General features: G+C 45.1%; 2 protein-coding genes across 2 annotated transcripts; one reads left to right on the forward strand and one right to left on the reverse strand.

Annotated features, from left to right (window-relative positions):
- The first annotated feature begins 1,797 nt into the window (after window positions 1-1,797).
- Window positions 1,798-9,680, forward strand: LOC119404763 (F-box/LRR-repeat protein 12). The gene is made up of 6 exons (XM_037671425.2): window positions 1,798-1,962; window positions 3,387-3,861; window positions 6,447-6,713; window positions 8,250-8,416; window positions 8,480-8,682; window positions 9,284-9,680. The coding sequence occupies exons 1-6, from the start codon at window positions 1,870-1,872 to the stop codon at window positions 9,633-9,635; spliced, it is 1,557 nt and encodes a 518-aa protein (XP_037527353.1). The 5' UTR covers window positions 1,798-1,869; the 3' UTR covers window positions 9,636-9,680.
- Window positions 9,681-10,864: 1,184 nt separating this feature from the next.
- Window positions 10,865-17,591, reverse strand: LOC119404762 (NHL repeat-containing protein 2). The gene is made up of 4 exons (XM_037671424.2): window positions 17,350-17,591; window positions 15,698-16,613; window positions 14,515-14,737; window positions 10,865-13,840 (listed from the first exon to the last, which is right to left on the reverse strand). The coding sequence occupies exons 1-4, from the start codon at window positions 17,522-17,524 to the stop codon at window positions 13,088-13,090; spliced, it is 2,067 nt and encodes a 688-aa protein (XP_037527352.1). The 5' UTR covers window positions 17,525-17,591; the 3' UTR covers window positions 10,865-13,087.
- Between the last annotated feature and the right edge of the window lie 1,640 nt (window positions 17,592-19,231).

The following is a 19,231-nucleotide window of genomic DNA, read 5'->3' on the forward strand; positions in this document are numbered from 1 at the left end:
AGCAAAAAAGAAAAAGATAACAAACAGCAAGACGGAACAACGTTATACAATGCTAGAGTACAATGAAATCAGGTTATCACGGAATGTTTCACGATTAGGGATGGATACAATGTGATCAGGAAGATCGTTCCAATGTGCAATGGCTCGAGGTAGTGATGATGAGTTAAATGCCTGCGCGTGACCATGAATGCGCATGAAACTACGTGCGTTGTGGATGCGTCGGGATGTGCGCACAGGAGAATGAAGTGGCAAACAATGAAATTTATCACTATAAATGTACCTGTGAAACAGACATAAAAGAGCAATGGTGCGGCGTTCTTCCAGTGACTGAAATGCAAGGTCTTGTTTTATTAGTGTAATGCTTGAATGATAGTCGTAGTTGCCAGAGATGAATCTCGCTGCCCTATTCTGGACGGCTTCCAACATACGTACTAGGTAGTCTTGATATGGTGACCATGTGGATGCTGCATACTCTAGTTGTGGGCGAACATAAGTAATATATGATAATGCGCGCACGTTAGATGGAGCGCTGCGCAAGTTTCTGCGGAGATAACCAAGAGATTTAGAGGCTTTCGATGAAACAGCTGCTATATGCGTAGTCCAGGATAAATCCGATGAAAGGTGAACGCCGAGATACTTGTAGGATGGTGTAGCTGAAACCATGATGTTATTAATCGTATAGTGAAATGCTGAGTTAGTACGCTTTCGAGTGAACGAGACTAACTTACATTTAGAGGTATTAAGGGACATCTGCCAAGTTTCACACCACCGGAAGGTTAGGTCAAGGTCATTTTGGAGTGCGGAATGATCATTAAAACATTTAATGTTGCGGTATATGGCGCAATCGTCCGCGAACAACCTAACTGAGGATGAAAGGTTAGCGGGCAAATCATTAATGTATATTAAAAAAAGTAACGGACCTATTACACTGCCTTGAGGAACACTGGATGTGACGTCGCATAGGTTAGATGAGACGTCGTTGACCACCGTAAATTGCTCACGCGAAGAGAGGAAGTTGCGTAGCCAAGACAGGGTTAATGAATCGATACAAAGTGCAGATAGTTTGGAAATTAAACGACAATGAGGGACAGTATCGAATGCCTTGGCGAAATCAAGGAAGAGGCAATCGGTTTGATCGTTAGTGTTCATATTAAAGTGAAGGTCAGTCGTGAATTCGAATAACTGAGTGTCACATGAGTAGCCTTTTCTGAAGCCGTGCTGATTAAAGAAAAAAAAGTTATTTGATTCAAGGTGATCGTAGATATGTGAAGCTATGATATGTTCAAGTAGTTTGCAGGATATGCATGTTAGTGAAATGGGTCGATAATTACGGGTAGGATGTTGGACTGGGCTAGCTGGTACGATTCCGCGTGAGTGAGTGAGTGAGTGAGTGAGTGAGTGAGTGAGTGAGTGAGTGAGTGAGTGAGTGAGTGAGTGAGTGAGTGAGTGAGTGAGTGAGTGAGTGAGTGAGTGAGTGAGTGAGTGAGTGAGTGAGTGAGTGAGTGAGTGAGTGAGTTGAACTCAGAGAGAGAGAATGAGTGAGTGCGAAATAACCGCCTGTAGCGGACTCCGACCATCGCCGGCCGATCAAGCGAGCGTCTCAAGCGACCACCGCATTCCGGCAAGAAAAACGTAGCAGGATTAGAGCTTAGGAGAGGGGAAAACGGAAAGGGAAGAGTCACCGATACGAAGGGGTGCTCTCAGCTCAGGCCGCGGAGCTCTGGGAGAGGAGGCCACGAGGCGGCAATATAAATACGTGGCCTAAATTTAGTCGAGCGGGCTCGCGAGCCCCTCGTAGCACACGCAGGCACAGAACCCGAGCGCAAACACCGGGACCCGCAGGCAGCGGGCAGGCAGGGCTGCCGCAACATGTGGGCCGTAACACAGGACGTGTCCTCGGCCGCTATCGCCAACCTCAAGGAATCCAGCCACGGAGGTTCTTTCCACGGCCGGCACACTGTGGTGCGTACACTTGAAATACCTTGTCGCAGTTTCTGCCTGCGAATGCTTCGACATAGGCCTCTAGGGGCGTGTCGTTGCAAAGCGCTTGCCGACGACGACAGCATGAGTGCTCGTAGCGGTTCGACATCCTATGTCGTAGTACTACTGCGGTACGCAAAACTGTTAACAGGAATAGTAGGTCTTGTATCATACTTCATATCCGCAGTTTCGCGTTAATCTAGCTTACTCTCTGACGACATTTACAGATTACACCTCGTATTACTTGCGATCTGTGTGGCCTATTGAATGCCCTTATTTCAACCACAAAAAGGAAAATCTCATTTACGATACAAATCTACTGTTGCGTGATCATATCAGAACCCACAGTGAGGTCACTGACGGAGGGGGTCTGACTTGCTTCTCTTTAGGCCCTTTAAGCATTTGGCACTTCCCACTTCCCGCTGTCTTTACCCGTATGTGATCATATCTATACCGGTATTTGTATGTGCAATGCCATATTGAGGTATCTGTGTACATCTTCGAAGCTCGCATTGATTTCCTTTAGGTGCACATTTATTTTTATAATGTTAATCTGGAGATTGCAGCTGGCGAAAACTATTTTCTCTGCTTACTGTTCTTTATGGAGTCTTCCATTTTGGAAAAGGAAGTGCACAGCCTTCTTTCTCTGTCTGAGATAAACGCGCAAATATGCGCTTTCTATGTGATATTTGTGTGAATTTGTAGTTGTGCAGTGCAGCTCGTAACATTGGGCATTTCAGTAAGAAAATAATTAGCCATTAGTTACAGAACAAACTACGCGCTGGAGCAAGCCACGAGGGCACAATTTTGTTCTGTTGCTTGCAACAACAAAAAAAAAAAAAAGAAGAAGAAAGGTGGGAGGCACGCTACAGGCTGCCGGTAGCCCTAGTGACGTGGCCGAGAACACGCACAAGTGACACGTGTTGCCATGCGAGTCATCATCATCAGCCAGACCACGCCCACTGCAGGGCAAAGGCCTCTCCCATGTTTTGCCAATCAACCCGGTGCTTGCTGCCGGCACGTTGTCTCCGCAAACTTCTTAATCTCATCTACCGACCTAACTTTCTGCCTCCCCCTCGCACGCTTGCCTTTCTCTTGAAGTCCAGTATGTTACTCTTAATCTTGCCTTCGCACTACATGCCCTGCCCATGCCCATTTATATTCCATGATTTCGACTAAGATGTCCTTAATAACGCAGGTTTGTTTCCTGATCTACTCTGCTCTCTTATTCTCCCTTAAAGTTACACCTATCATTTTCCTTCCTGTGGCTCACTGCGTGGCCCTCAATTTAAGTTGAATTCTCTTCGTCAGCCTTCAAGTTTCATGCGATCCAAATGACGCTTAATCTCAGCTGTGGGACGCTCTCCCACCACGTTGATTTCTCCGATCTGAAAAAAAAATCGCAGACTATCGACAAGCTTCCGGACAAGGTGCTGCTCCTGATCTTCTCGTACCTGCCCCAGCGCGAGGTGGGCCGGCTGGCCCGCGTGTGCCGCAAGTGGCGCACCGTGTCGGCCGACTCGCGCCTCTGGACGCACGTGTCGCTGCGGCCCGAGGTGTCCGGCCTGCACGTCTCCAGCATCGAGAAGCTGCTCGCGCTGATCGCGGTGCGCTTCGGCGCCTCGCTGCGCTACATCGAGCTGCCCATCGAGCTCATCACGCACACCGTGCTTCATGAGCTGGGCAACAAGTGCCCCAACTTGACGCACATGCTGCTCGACTTCTCGACGGCCATGCAGCTGCACGACTTCAACGACCTGCACACGTTCCCCACCAAGCTGAGAGTGATGTGCATCTGCCTGTCCGAGGTCATCTTCATGGAGGGTTTCATGCGCAAGATCTACAATTTCATCAACGGACTCGAGGTGCTCCACCTCATCGGTGAGTGACATGCTCGCGCGCACTTACAGGTTTATCCCGGAAGTGTTTGGGGCGTGTTGGTTGGTCATCGCCAAGCGGAATAAATAGCGCAGGAAACGAACACGGGACAAGAAGACGACGGGACGAGCGCTGTAGTAGTGCTCGTCCCGTCGTGCATTCCATTAAAGAGGCAGTTTGCGAAGATCTTTATTCATTTATTCATAATACCTCAAAGGTCCCACATGGGACATTACATGAGGGGTGGGCGAACGAAAAAACTGGTGGGTCAGGTTAGGTTTCATGTCTTGAAAGATGGTCTTCAATGGCAGCTTTGAATTGAGCAATGTCGGCGATGAGGGCGATATCGGATGGAAGGGCATTCCATTCTCCGGCAGTATGCAGGAAAAATGAACGTTGGTGGGTGGTCGTATGTGCACGTGGTAGATATACAGCATTTTGGTGCGAGTGGCGAGAGGAACGATGTGCAGGAATGATGATTTGGTTTCCTGGAGGCAGCGAATGGAAAAACCTAAAAAATAATATTAGACGAGCAGTCTTGCGGCGAGAAGAAAGTGAGGGGAGGCAGAGCTGGGATTTTAGGGCGGATACACTTGATCTGTAGGAATAATCGGAAAGAATGAACCTGGCAGCGCGGTTCTGGACTGATTCAAGGGAATTGTTTATATTAACTTGGTGATTGTCATAAATAGCAGAGGCATATTCTAGTTTGGATCGAATCAACGTTTTATATGCAAGTAGTTTGACTGCAGGGGATGCTGATGATAGGTTACGGCGTAGATAACCTAATAGGCGATTGCAGGAATTAGTTAGTTGGAGAATATGATGGGCCCAGGACAGATCACTAGATATATGTACTCCTAGGTATTTAAATGTCTTGCATTGGGTTAATGTGTTGTTGTTGAGAGAGTAAGAAGGAGCTACATAGTTACGGCGACGATGAAAGGACACGTGGGAGCACTTACTGACGTTGAGGGACAAGTAAAGCTCCGAAGTAAAGTGTCAAACAATAACAAAACATCACAGTGCAACTACGTGAGGTTTGGCATGTTCGATGAAAATGTGTAACAAATGTTTTACTGTCCCACACGTAAACAACTGCATCAAGCGAGAGAGATTTGCATCGTATACTTGCTTACAAAGCAATATTGTCCTCTTACTTCGTGAAGTATAAAAGCATCTAAAAAATGCAGAAGCAAGCCCACTGTAATATGCTGCGAAATTCATCCGTATTGTAAACTATAGTGTATTTCCAGGGCATCTGCTATCTGTTTTGTGTCACTATATGCCTCTGTCGTGAGCGAGAGGAAAGGTAAATCTGTCGAGGCGCCCCACTCTTGTTTCACACCGCCACATATGAACTCCAGGAAAGCATGGGGAAAATTATTTGTGCTGTATGAATTTAGACTTAGGAATTACAATGTGAGCTGTTTTCACGAGTCCTACCATTCATTCTCATAATCCGCCCTTCTAACGATGTCACGGCGCCCTTCCCCTAACGGAAAAATCGCGAAACGCCTGTTGATCTCGGAGGCTTTCGTCCTGGCAGTACCGGTTGGCCCGACCCTTACCAAAATGGCAGAAGGCAGCACAGGAAAATGAAAAAGGCGAATTTACAGGTGCGCTTCTCAGAAGTGCGCACTCAACCGCATGCCGCATCTCAACCGCAATGGCCGCATCTGGCATCGTTGAAGTGAGGCACATTTATAGCTCTGTACATGCTGGGACTTGGTCTATTATGTATGGTTATGTCAAAAGAGCAGTCTCCATTTTTGACGTCATAGCGCTCGTGAACAAACTGCATTTGTGCACGTCGTTTGCAGAAATGACAACGCCGCCATTAGTTGGCCCTAGTGAATTGCAGGAAATCTAGCTTTACAATTATGAGAAGGGTTTATACTGCGCTCGCTGTCCGGCATTGATGACGAACAATCATGATCATAGGCGTACGGAGGGTTCTTCATTAGAGGGGGCGCAGTTGCACTGCAGCGCCTCCCCCGCCCAATTGGTCGAGTCCGAAAGAAAACAAGCTTCGCAATAGGCGCAAAAATGAAAATGAAGCGATGTCATCCTGCTCACAACGGCCTTCCATTGGTCCCCGGAATTCCGAGGGTAAGGGTGAGAAGGAATCAGCTATTGGAACACAACATCAGGTGTCTTTTAGGCGCCATTATTGTCATAAACTTGCATGCACTTTAAACGGTGACGCAGTCGGACCTACACTTTAAACAATGACGGTACAAGTCATACTTTGTAAAATTACAGGGCCGACTTAGCGCCCTTCTTAGAAGACTAGGAAGGCGGCCGCCCCCCTGCCCCCCACCCTCACCCTTATGCACACACCAGGGGCGTAGCCAGGGGGGGTTGGGGGGGGTTAAACCCCCCCCCCCCGAAATTTTTCAGTTTTTCTTGTGTATATATACACGCACACATACAAACGCACGCACGAACATACATAATGTATGGTTGACCCCCCCCCCCCCCCGAAAAAAATTTCTGGCTACGCCCCTGGCACACACCAATGATCACGATGAGCTGTTTCTGAACATCTGCTCATCCTAGTACTTCTCTCTCTCTCTTTATTCTAGGCACATACGAGAAAGTCGAAGAGGAAGAGGAGGAAATTTACGAAGTCATCAATATTCACAAGATTAAGAGTGCCGTGCCGAACCTTCGCTGTGTCAACATGTACGGCATCGCGTTCGTGGACGACAGCCACGTCGAAGCCTTCAGCAGCAACTGCATTCAGCTCGAGTGCCTGTCACTGAACTTTTGCGCGAAAGTGACGGGTTCCACGCTGAAGTTGCTCTTTCAGAGGTGTAAAAAGCTCAAGACTCTACTGATGCAGCAGACGGGTGAGCGCGTATTTGTTTTGTTTCAGGGTGCTTTCATTAAAAGCGACTAGCACATGTGCAGGATTTCGAGACAGGCTGACGCTGCGCCATCTCTTGTCGGTGGCCTACCGTGTAACTTATTCGGAAAAAGGTGGGAAGAAAATTATCTGACGAACAAAATTAGTCATCAAAACTCACTCACTGTTTTTGCTGCTCGGGACCCACTGAAGTATTCTAGTAAAATTTTAGCAACATGCCAGAAAATAACTTGGTTTCCAAGACATTTGAATGTTTTATAACACCTGCCATGAGTCTTTACGTACGTTGTTTTAAAACGTTGAAATGTCTTGGGAATCTTCAAACCTTGCGACACAATAGTGTAATTTCACCAGAATGTTGCAGTGGGTTTCTAGTACAGTCGAACCCACTTATAACAATATTCAAGTGCCCCGAAGGTTTCATTATTATAACCGATAACGGTTCGCATGAAGAAAAGCAGAATAGGGGGATGGTAGACTGTTGGAAGAAAAGTATAATATCAGATGGGATACGCCAACGCACATCGGTAATAAGGAGGACACAATACAGTACAGTCAACTGCCAATTTTTCGGACATTCTTGAAAATCTGTACGCTTTCGCGGCACCGCCGCCAGCCCCATATAGTCAATGTATAGGAACATCTGAAATTTCGTACGCTGAAACTCTTCGAATTCAGATTTTTAGAATTTTTTGTTCAGATTGCAGGTTATAAAGTGCATTAGCTGAAGCCACCACCGATATTGTGTCGGATCATCTCCAGCGCTTACGTGAGTCAATGTTTGCGGCCGTAGCGGATTCCAAAAGTCAACGTTGCCGCACTGCCAAAATGTTGCGCGGTGAAGCATACCGAGAATCCGAAGGGGCTATTGACGCTGAAACTCTTCGAATTCCGATTTTTCTAACTTTTTGTTCAGATTGCAGGTTATAAAGTGCGTTAGCTGAAGCCACCACCGATATTGTGTCGATCATCTCCAGCGCCTTCGTGAGTCAATATGTTTGCGGCCGTAGCGGATTTCAAGAGTCAAGTTTGCCGCACTGCGAAAATGTTGTGCGGTGAAGCATACCAAAAAATTTGAAGGGGTTATCTGCACGTTGCGAGTTACGAAAACGGACCGGATGGGTGGAGGTGCAGTGGCTCGAATTTGTCGTATTCTTTCTTTTCACGGGTTTCGCGTTCTACTACATTTTGGCATGGACAACCAGCTGTCAGACTTCATTGTTACAACCGATAATGCGGCATGGGGGAATTGTAGTGAGCGGGTTATTTCAACATAGAAACCATTCAAAGTTCAAGGTGACGGTGCAGCAGTTTCTTATTGCTATAACTGGTATTGTTATATATTGGTGCGACTGTATGCATAACAATAAGTGGATTTTGACAACTGGTCTTGTTTATCATTTTATGTCTATTTTTTTTCCCGAGGCTGCAACTGCCGCCGAGACATGGCCTGACGTATACCTATCGCAAGATCCGGATTGTAGTAAATAATCGTGTGCTACTGCGTGCTTCAACCTAGGGCTCAAGGCCGAGCACGTGATGGCAGCCGACTGGGAAAATACGAACATCCAAGAACTGGATATTACAGCCACCGAGCTCCCCACCGAGTGTCTCAGCGACCTGCTGTCTCGGCTGCCAAACTTGCGTTACCTGTGCGCTGGCCAACAGGATGGCTTCACTGATCAGGTTCAGACTCGATTGGGATGCGTGAAATAGCGGCCAGAGTTGATCGTCTGAATTCCTTTGCAGGTCTTGAAGGACTGGATGGAGAAGGGGAACATCAAAAACCTGATTGCTCTGGATCTCGACAGGAACGAAAACATTTCGGAAGAGGCACTTCTGAAGCTCCTCAAGGTGCAGGGTCACATGCTTCAGGGACTCGTTCTGTCGGGCATTCCGCACCTGTGCGAGCAGTTCTGGCAAAGCACTCTGCAGATCATCAAAAAGATCAGGTACGTCAAACGTCAGACATATTTAGCCTGCCCTGTCCTAACTATAGCTAGCTATTGTATATCGGCTTTCCGGTGACGTACACGAGAGCATTGGAGTTGGTGGCGCCATCTTGCAGCACAAAGTTGAACCAAATAGGACACAAACACGGCGACAAACACGTTCTGCTGACTGATTTGAAGCGTCAGTAGTGACGTAATCGTTAACATGCCGACTTTTTTATCATCAATTTCCTTCGGTGAGAATACCAGTGCAACACAGGAATGCTGCTAATGCTTTGAAGACGTGCAAAATGTCACACGAAACTGCTCATGGCATTGTTTCAACTCTTCACGTCTTGAGCACTGCGGTATTCTGTAAAGATTGCACATATAATCTAAGGTTATGTATGAGATGTTTAGCAAGCCACATCAGCTCTAATGTTATCGCAACTGTCAACTCCGCCACCCGACAGCGTTGCATGTGTTTGTCAAGCGGTGCCGGTTTCAGGTGTAGGTTTAGTTGGCAGGTGCTAAGCCGAAACATGGCCTTAGCAGCAAGCCAAGATCCCTATTTTCGAATTCTGTGAACGGTAGTCTAAGCTCGCTCTTTCTTCTCAACCAGGATTCTCGTTGCCGGCATGGCGACTGGCTGCTGCAAGAAGATTCACCAGAAGATTCACATCGACTCCATGCTTGATGCCATCGCCAACAACTGTCCTGAAATTGAGAGGCTTGAGATTGGCTGGGACAGCGAGACGCTTCGATTCAGTGACCGCAGCAGTAAGGCCATAGACACGGTGCGAGTGAAGTGTCTCCGCTTGCGCTGTCTTGTTCTCTGCGACGGAAAGTATTTCGAGCTGGTTAAGTCGAACTTTGACCGAGCCGACAGACACACGTTGGTTCGCTCTACAACAAACTGCAGAGTCACGCTTGTCTACCTCCTGTCCTGCTACAAGGATCTCATCTTTAACTGAGTCCAAATGGAGTTTGCATCACAACTTGCAAGCAAGCATCTTGAAGGGACACTAAAGTGAAACAATGAATTAGTTCACAGGGATAAATTATACTCTGAAAGTTCAAGTGTCATTAATTTCGCAACAATAGGTGTCTTTATAGATGAGACAATCAATGTCAAAAGTATCACTTTTAAATTTCTTACTGAAATCTCCGGTGGTGACGTCACGGATTTCAGTCTTTTTTTTCACATTTTGGCCACATTGGCTAAACGAAATTCCTTGAAACTTGGTATGTGAAGTTTCTGGCTCCTTCGGAAGACAATATACTTCATTTTTACTGGTTCGGAACTGCACAGGCCTTAGTGGATGCCATCAAATTATATGACGTCACTACGACTGGTGCAGGAACTTTCCACCCACATATTCTTCTTGCTTGTTTTCTCGGTTACCAAGCATCTTGCAGCAAGCGTGGTGTTTTGATATCGTGAAAGAGTAATTTACTAATACAAGAAAGATCGTTTCTTTAGTGTCCCTTTAACAGTGAATAACAAATGACGCTTGAGGTGGCTTTATGAAATGCAACAGCTACAAAATTATATCTGGCGTCGGTCTTCCTTGACTATTCCTGCTTCATTCATATGCTGACTCGAACGAACCGCAAAATGCTCTTAGCTAAAAACTGCCTTAGATGCACGAACGATAATGACTGAAGCAAACATTAAACGTTTTTCACCGCTAAACAGCCATTGCATCCATGATGTGGTAACTACGACTGTAAATTCATCTAGCCTTGCAATTTTTACATAAACTGCATTCCTGTGATGGCTGTTTAGCACGGCATCACACAGCTGTTATGCAATAATGAGGAACGAATCAAATTTTCCCATATATTTGTTGAAGACATTCGTGTGAAAGTGTTTGTGGGCTTTTTCTCTATGTCCTCTCTTTTTTTTTTGCAAGTAATTTCATGGAAGAACTACACTTATGTTGCTTCAGCAAGAACAGAAAGAAAATTAATTGATCAGACTGTTATCTGATAACACCCAATTTTCAGCAAATCTTTTTTCTTCCACCTAGTTTTACACTGTTTGGTCACAGAACTTCAACAGGCCTGCAAATTCAAAAAAAAAAATTTATATATATATATATATATATATATATATATATATATATATATATATATATTAAGTAACGTTGAAGGTGGTTGTGCACACTGCTTGAGACAACTGGCATGTAGTGAGTGTACAAGTACGTATTCTGAAAGTGAAGATACCAAATACACAGTCTGAGTATGTAGTAAGGTTAGCTTACAACTTTGAGTGGCCCAACATGTATTGTGAAATTCATCATGGACTGCAATATAACATGTGCGATCTTGGCAATTTTATCCATGGACAATGCAGAAAGCTTCATACCTTGCGACACCGTGCAACGTCACTGAGCAGTTACTTCAGTCATGTAAACTGGAATTTTAAAAACCACACAATAACCAGTGAAGAAGGCATCGATTCTCTTCCTATCACCGGCTTGCAGTGCCGATAGGCGGCATCACACTATAATGCTTGTTCTGCATCGACTGTTCGATTCAGTTTATTTGCCCGTGAGCAAGTCTGCGCTGAGTGACGTGCTAGGCAAGGCAGAGAGGTAAGAACCCTTGTGCATGAGCACTTGCAAGCCTGCCAAGTGCCAATTCGAGTGCATGCGTACATACTTTTATGACGAATACTTGGTACAGGGACAATTATTTCACTGTAAAATGCAACTTTATTATCACAATATCTTGTTACCAGGAAAATCCGGTTAAAGGTACAATCACAGACACAGCTTCAATGCAAGGCCACTTTAATCTCGCGCTTGGCTCAGGGTTAAAAAAATGAAGCTTCGGAGTGCTAGATGACGCCATGTGTAAGCTGGGCAGTCACTCAGGAGGAGCCTTTTGCATTATACAAAAGGTACGTAATGAAATCATGGTCAGGTGAACATTATGGCCATGTGGAGAGTTATATTTAATACATCTGCCATGTAACAAATGACAATAACCTAGCCCATAAAAGAATGCCTCATTCTAAAGCTACACAGATCCTACGAACAAGGCAGTGACAGTGGCAGGGTACAGCGCGATACAAAACCGCACCAACATAACAGAGCAAGATATACACTGACCGAAGTGGCATAAATGCATGGAATAGTAGTAAAAAAAGGTGCACACGAAGGCTGTTAACTGTGTGTGAAAAATAAGCAACAATAGAACCGAATGTTTACAAACTGCATAAGTTTCACAAAAAAGCTTCATGTATATTGGAGAAGTGCTGAAAGTGCAACTTTTAAAGGCCCTGAGAAATAGCAGTTTTATCTATTTTTACATCAACACGTTGCATTAAAAATTGAAAATGCATAAAATGTAGTTTGCATATTAGCGTTCTAACGTGTAAAAATTATGCTCACATTTTGCGATATTTGTCTCCATGAGAGGATATCAGAATAAAGGTATCTGAAAAATTATACATTGACATGACAGAAAAAATACTTTCTTGTATTCAACAGTATTCATGACACATGATGTGTTATTAACCTGACTGCTGATTTCAAAAGGCAGGCGTAACTAGGCAATTTCAAAGGAAAATGCAGGCAGCCAATGTAGACCACGTGGAAAAATGAACACAAGTGTGAAAGATAGGAGCTAAGTTTTGCTTCGTGAATGCAATTCAGTTTTTTAATTGTCACTCATTACAGTTAAAGCTTGTGCGCGCAATCAATGTAGTATACAACCACACTCAATAAGAACTGAAACATGATGCCTACAGTCAAGGTGATCCCAACATAGAACAGCAGCACCAACAAGAAAAACTGGTGAACTAAACGCCGTTCCAAGTACTTGTATTTTGTAAGCCAATTTAACAGTTGTCGGAGTATCTGTGCAGGCTTGGGCCCCCTTTGACTGCAAGCACCATGTTGCAGCTTATATGAAGTGTGACTGTAAGCTGTGTAGGCTGTAGAGTGTAGGCTGTAGGAACACCTTCCAGTGACTCATTTCTTTATTGCTTCCACGGTATCTATATTCCATTCCATACATAGCAGTCAATGCTGTGGAGGTTAGCGAGACTTCTTGCAGTAGAGGTGTTCGCACCAGGAAATAATTCATTCTTGCTTCGCACCCATTACGTGATTTCTTTCAGTTTTATGCGGAGTAATAAATTATAAGTTTTTGTGGCTTAGAGATAAACAACTCTGTTATACGGCTGTGAATATGTTGCTCTATATTTCTCAGCGTTTCATTGTCTTTGTTTTTCATTTGAAGCGTGACCATGCTTGATGTGCGTAACCTTGCTCTGCTCACACGAGCACTTACAACGAAACGTGGCTATGAGACGTGCGGAGTTGTACATGTTGCTGACCGAACTTCTTGCGTAGCATTTACAGCGTTGACTGCTATGTATGGAACAAAGTATAGACTTTTGCTTCTCATGATTTTATGCATACAGGTCTTTAGAAAAGCAAACTTCTTGCTTTTTGGGACCTTCGTTGTCTACGGACAACGCCACACAAAAGCTCCACGAACGAGGCGCACAAATATCACCCTTGCAAATGTAAACTTGGAGAGTTACTTGAACGTTCAGGTCCTGCTCAACACAGTGTTCATGAAGTGTCAAGTCGGCAGTGGCTTGCATTGCAGGCTCCAGTGTTCCCGCCGGCAAAGGAGTTTGCGTCCATACTTGTTGACTGGAATCAACCTTCCATCGGTTCGGAGCTCCAACAGCTAGGCCAACTGGGGGATCAAACTTGAGACACAGGTGACCACCAGGTGATAGTCTTACACTGAACACACATTTTCCTTCACTCACACTTTCTTCGCTCACTCCATCACAGTCAGTGGCTTGAGGGGCAACAATCGCAAGCACATCAACACGACCAGAGTCGAGGTCGGCGACCTTAACGCAATGGTTATTTGTATCTGCAACGTACATCTTGCTTCCAAAGATACACAGACCTCCTGGCTCACTGAGCCTCGCTGACTGTGAATGCATGCCGGGTAAGTCTTGGACACTTGCACCTCCAACAAAGGTATTGCACAGGCGCTTTTCTACGTCCACTTCTCTAACCTTGTGGTTGTAGCTGTCGGCCACGTAAAGCCTTCCTTTGACACTACTCCAGGCAACACCAAGGGGGTGCTGAAGCTTTGCATTTAAGGCCACACCATCTGTATCCCCAAAGCAGAACAGGTCCTGAGAAAGCAAAAGATAAAATTCGCATGAAGATAGAGCAAGCTGTTCAGCTAACATTGCTGGAGGAACGGTGCGAATCCGTGAACGAGGCACTAGAAAGCAAAGCCCCTCTCACTTCATTTTCGAAAGTGTGAACGTTTTTTCGAATCGAGTGCCAGGACTGATCTTTATTTTCATGAGGAAGAAATAGAGCTTAATACATTGATAGGGTTGTGGACATTTGCATTGCAGCAAGCAATTTGTTTTGCTGCACAAGGAATGAATAGGATATTTGGACTTAGCAGGTAATCTACAGCTTTGCTTAAGTAAGCTCTTATTTTCTCTTAGAATAACGAAGAGCTGAGCTAGTTGGTACATATTCACATTAAAAGACTGGGCGTGCAGGCATGGGCACAAAAGATGTGTCAAGACAACACAAACGTCAACTAACAAAAGCTAGTGTTTGTGTTGTCTTGAGTCCGTGTCTGCACACCCAGTCCTTTTATTTTCTCAACTTTTTCTGTCAATTATTCTTGCTGGACCATATGCACTCCTCTTTACACACTCGCTGTTTACTCACATAGCATTATATATGTTTTTTTGTGTCCTGTCAAAGATTTTGTGCCATTTCATTCAATATAACAAAGACTAGCATTCAGTCAAAAGCTGAATATACAATTTGTGCCATAACTTACCGTAGGATCCAGGCCTCCACCAACAACATTTTTAACTGTACCATCCTTCAGTGACAGCAATCTTATCGATGAACTCTCACTGTCCGCAATGTAGAGTATGCTTGGTGGCTGGAAGCAAAGTCCCGATGGCTGGGCAAATGTTGCTCTGAGAGGGTAGCTGTTATTTCTGTTCCCTTCAGCACCACTTCCAGCAATGCATGCACACATACCTTTGCTGTAAGTCCTAGAAAGCAAAAGTATATAAAAAAGGGTTGAGAGGACAAGCCCGATGCAGTGTCACAAACAGTGACATAAATCCAGAAAAATCACAAGGGGGGACACACATCTTGCAGTGGTGGCCATATTGCTTTTATAAATATGCTTCATTTTTCATTATACAAAAATTAAAATTATGCTTTCAAATAAAAATTTAAAAATAAAAAGAGCATGAGCGTGGGCACTGGGTCAAGGAAAACGGCACTGAGCAGCCAAAAGTATAAGCACACATTGCGTGACAAAGTTAGTTTCTAAGCATAATCGTAGGTAGGCTATAGCGTATTTCCAGTTATGTCATTCAGGTTAAACCATTGAATAAAAATGGTACGATTTCTTTATTACATCACGTAAAGGTACGGCTTTTCTTTAGCTTCAGCTCCATTCCTCATCGTGTATAGTTGTTAGAAGTAGCTGCCCACAATTTACTCCTGCAAACTTTCTTGTAGAGCACTTTTGTTTGCCGGTAATTTTTTATAAATAACATGATCACAGTCAAGCGATCGCATTTACACTTCATTTTGAATGGCTTCCAACAAATCGTTGAAATGAATAACAATAGATGATCGGGTATTCTTTACTCACTTTGCATTTTAAAGCTCAACGCACTAAACATTTGCATCATGTCAGAAGTAGCCCGTAGCGTTTCATAGAGCTCATGCTGTACACTGCTTTTTGAAACGAAAAGCAGCTTTCACTCTTGCACTTAGTTTCTGCTAATTAGAAGGGCTTCAGATTTAAAAGTTGGTTTTACGGAGAGTGTACTTTCCTTAACTGTCAAGAAACTCAAATATGACTTCTGAAAGATAAATCTTGAGGCGAGGACACCTGCAAGGGGTGTCCCCGTCAGCCTGAACACGAGTGGGGTCTGATCCCCCCCACCCGTTATTTACGCCACTGGTCACAAAAATAAAGCAAGAAGCCAACTCACTGTTTTCCAAATAGCACTGCATCTCGAAAGAAGAAAGCCCAGATCTGGTGCAAGCCCGCCATTGCGATGAATATTACGTCGTCCACTAAACAGACATCCCACGGTGAGCTGAGTTCCTGCTCTTGTCCGAAGCGGCCTCCCTCGGTGTCCTCGCCCTGTTTCCCAGTCCCAGCCAATGTGCTCACTGTGCCATTCTCAAGGTCGACCTCGCGGATGGCATGGTTCCCAGTGTCAGCAACAAGAATAAAGTGAGGATCCCGCCAGTGAACGCCGTTGGGTTCACTGAACAGAGCACCAGTGATGGAACCGTCTTGATAACCAGGCTCGTATCCTCCAACCACCTGAAGCACCTTACCACTGTGATTCGTGATGACAATGCGATGATGGCCGGTGTCTGCAATTATAAGTCTTGTCTCAGTGGCAAACACTTTGGCCGGAAAGCACAACGGCCCTGTGGGAAGAGCACCTGGGGCCAATGGCAACGAGGTAACAGAGGATGGGTGAAACTGTTCCATTGCCACCCTGCAGAATGGTAACAGAAGCTGAGTCGCCCCTTCACCTACAAGAAACAGCAACGCCTGTCCTGATGGTCCAAGGACAACTAACGTGGGCCAGCAGTTGATCCTGAGGCACTTCCAGATAGAGCTATGAGCGTCATTTACAACTGGATGAGTGATACCAAGTCGCATTAGGGCTTTGCTGACGTTGGCCAACTGCTTCTCATGGTCAAACTTTGCCGAGTGGACCCCGACCACTAGAAGTCCAGACTGGACGGGGAACTCTTGCTCGAGGAGTTTCACAGTGGGCAGTACATGCTGGCAGTTGATGCAACAGAAGGTGAAGAAGTCCAGCACGACAACTCGGCCACGCAGGTCGGAGCTCACCAGAGGTCGCGACGTGTTGATCCATTCCAAATCTGAAACGGTACCGTAATCGGCTGCGTATTACCGCTACGTCATGGTTTCTGGTATGTGTTGTACTTTTTGTTTAGAATGCTGTCTTTGTGCTGTTTGTACTATCGCCATGAAACGTTCGCGCAAGAGAACGTACACATACGTTGCTAATCGAAATGGCTTGCCTCTACGAACTACCGTAATATCTCAATACTCAGTATTTTTTACTCATAGTTGGGTGGCTATCGCCTTTGTATAAGAATGTGCGCTGCATGTGGAGTGCGTGTGGATCGACACAAGGTCATGTTCGAAATCGACATGGTAATAAAGTAGAAGTTTCGCCGAAACGGCTAAAGTAATTCAAAAGATTGCTCTTGGAAACAACTCTAATGTAGCACAACGTGATGTACAGCTTATTCGCTCTCGTGTATCTGTATTTATTACGTTATCAGCCTACCCGCCGCGGTGATCTCGTGGTTATGGTGGTTGACCCGAAGGTCCCGGGGCCGAAGCCCGGCAGCGACGGCCGCATTTCGATGGAGGCAAAATGCTAGAGGCCCGTGTGCTTGTATTTAGGTAGAACCCCAGGTGTTTGAAATTCTCGAAGCCCTCCACTATTGCGTCTCTCATAATCGTATTGTGGTTTTGTGACGTTAAACCCCAACAATTATAATCATATAAGTCATCAGCCATCCCCGAGCTACTTAGACGAGCGACACACGCTGCATATGACATATTCGTTTAGTCAGAACCACTTACCCATCCCCAGATCAGTGACAATGAAAGGATCGTCGGAAGATGACACTTCGGCGATGTAGCTTGCGACGATTGCATTCCGATCGCTTTCTTCTGCCGCATAAAATTTATTTTCAAACTCTTCCTGACTGTTTCGAAGCTTTAGCAATGAAGTTGGGTAACCGTCGCACGGTTCCATGGTTCGAGCGGGACACACCCCGCGCGTAGCAAAACGTGCACCAGCAACAAGTGAACACGATGTTTCGGTAGAGCACGGTCACAACAAACTTAAGTGGTGTTAAACACATCATATACGGCATAGAACATAGAGTTTTGTAAGAAACTCTATGGCATAGAGTATACGGCTATTGAGTCTGAAGCGTAGTGTACAGGATAGCATAGCCTTTGAGATCTGCGATCTTTGAGAAAAACTATAATAGGTTGTGAGCATAGTGGTTGTGAGTTGGGTTTAGACAACACCCTATTTAGTTGTCCGGGCCCTACATCTACGCCCTAGCCCGCCGAGCGCGCCATCTTGTTTCGGAACTTTCGGAACCGGCTTTACATCGCTTAAAAAATTAGGGCAAGGTAACTGAAGTGTAATAAAACAGCTGTAAATAGCAAATATGGGCGTACTGAATAGATTGAATGTTTCTCGGTCATTTCTAGTTATCGCCTCCGAGATATTAAACGCATCAGTTGGCGTCGGGCATCTCGATGACCATGTAAACAACGCCTGCCCATCCAGGTCGCAGCAACGGGTATGTGTGTTTTAAAGAATATGATCTCAAACGTTACACCTTTCCTGACTGCATGCGGTGGTAGTAAATTAACAGGCCAAAAATGCTAAATTTCGGGCACGCTCAAAACGCGGGAATTCTGAATTTGCGAATGTGGTCTTGTGGAATTCGAAGAAAAGAACGTACATAAATTAAGTCCATAGTGAAGAAAGCTTGAAAGTGCTGTGTGCCGCAATAAGTGCTACAAGGTGCCCGTCGTGCCTGGGCAAAGGGTTAAGAGTGCACTCCCCTCCGCCTCCTTGGTCGCATTCTCAGCAGCCCCAACAGCCTAATTTTGTTGCAGTATTCCGCTGGAATGAACTTTGCATTAGCGAACAATCAAATTTTGATCATAAAGATGACCGATTTATTTCGCGTAGTATTTCGCGTAGGTCACTAAATGCCATGCTAAATGCACACATTCCTCCTTGCCCCCAACTCCCCATTTGCGGTGTTGTGTGTATGTTTGCGCATATTTCGTACGTCTGCGCCTCTCTCTTGTCATGGCGCCCTTTGGAACACAGGCTTCATGTTCCAGCTCAGTGTGATCCCAAGTTGCACGTTCGAGCTTGAAGCCACCCATGTACATGAATGGCAGTGTTTTTGCCACCACCAATTGGTATTGCAGCACACAAGCGGCTTGTAATCATTATATTCAACTATCAACTTAAATCTTTCACAGTTTGAAGAGATGGCGAATGCTTAACTGCCCCTTCATTTCCTTTCTTCCTTTAAAATTAAGTTTACTGTTCTGGCTGAAGTTCGTGCAGCGTAGACTACCTACAAATAGTAATGACAGCTGCAGTGCTTCACAACACCACACAATGTGCATTTCAAAGGGCCACTTGCCTCAGAACGTGGTGTCTCAGATATGCATTTGTTCCTCTGGTTCAAGCCTTACTATGTAAATTTTCATTGCTTACAGTATTTCATAGAAGAGTCCTGCAACACTTTCAGAAACAGATAAGCATAAGTGATCGTGGTTAAAAGTTTAATTTATGCTGCCGAAAACGTACACAAGGGCCCAGGAAGTGTACAGCTCAAAGCTTGACTCTGTGAAAGTGGACGTGACAGACATGGCAGCTTTCTTGCATGATGTAGTCATTACCAATATTTTAGACTGTTGC

This window comes from Rhipicephalus sanguineus, chromosome 9 (genome assembly GCF_013339695.2).
Source record: "Rhipicephalus sanguineus isolate Rsan-2018 chromosome 9, BIME_Rsan_1.4, whole genome shotgun sequence".
NCBI lineage: Eukaryota > Metazoa > Arthropoda > Arachnida > Ixodida > Ixodidae > Rhipicephalus > Rhipicephalus sanguineus.

Bases quoted from the DNA above. Each gene is read 5' to 3' on its own strand.
- LOC119404763 (XM_037671425.2), top strand. From the start codon at position 1,870: ATGTGGGCCGTAACACAGGACGTGTCCTCGGCCGCTATCGCCAACCTC. The intron at 1,963-3,386 runs GTGCGTACACTT...AAAAAATCGCAG, and splicing joins TCCACGGCCGGCACACTGTG to ACTATCGACAAGCTTCCGGA. The intron at 6,714-8,249 runs GTGAGCGCGTAT...GCTTCAACCTAG, and splicing joins TCTACTGATGCAGCAGACGG to GGCTCAAGGCCGAGCACGTG.
- LOC119404762 (XM_037671424.2), bottom strand. From the start codon at position 17,524: ATGGAACCGTGCGACGGTTACCCAACTTCATTGCTAAAGCTTCGAAAC. The intron at 16,614-17,349 runs GTAAGTGGTTCT...GTACCGTTTCAG, and splicing joins TGTCACTGATCTGGGGATGG to ATTTGGAATGGATCAACACG. The intron at 13,841-14,514 runs GTAAGTTATGGC...TTGCTTTCTCAG, and splicing joins GTGGAGGCCTGGATCCTACG to GACCTGTTCTGCTTTGGGGA.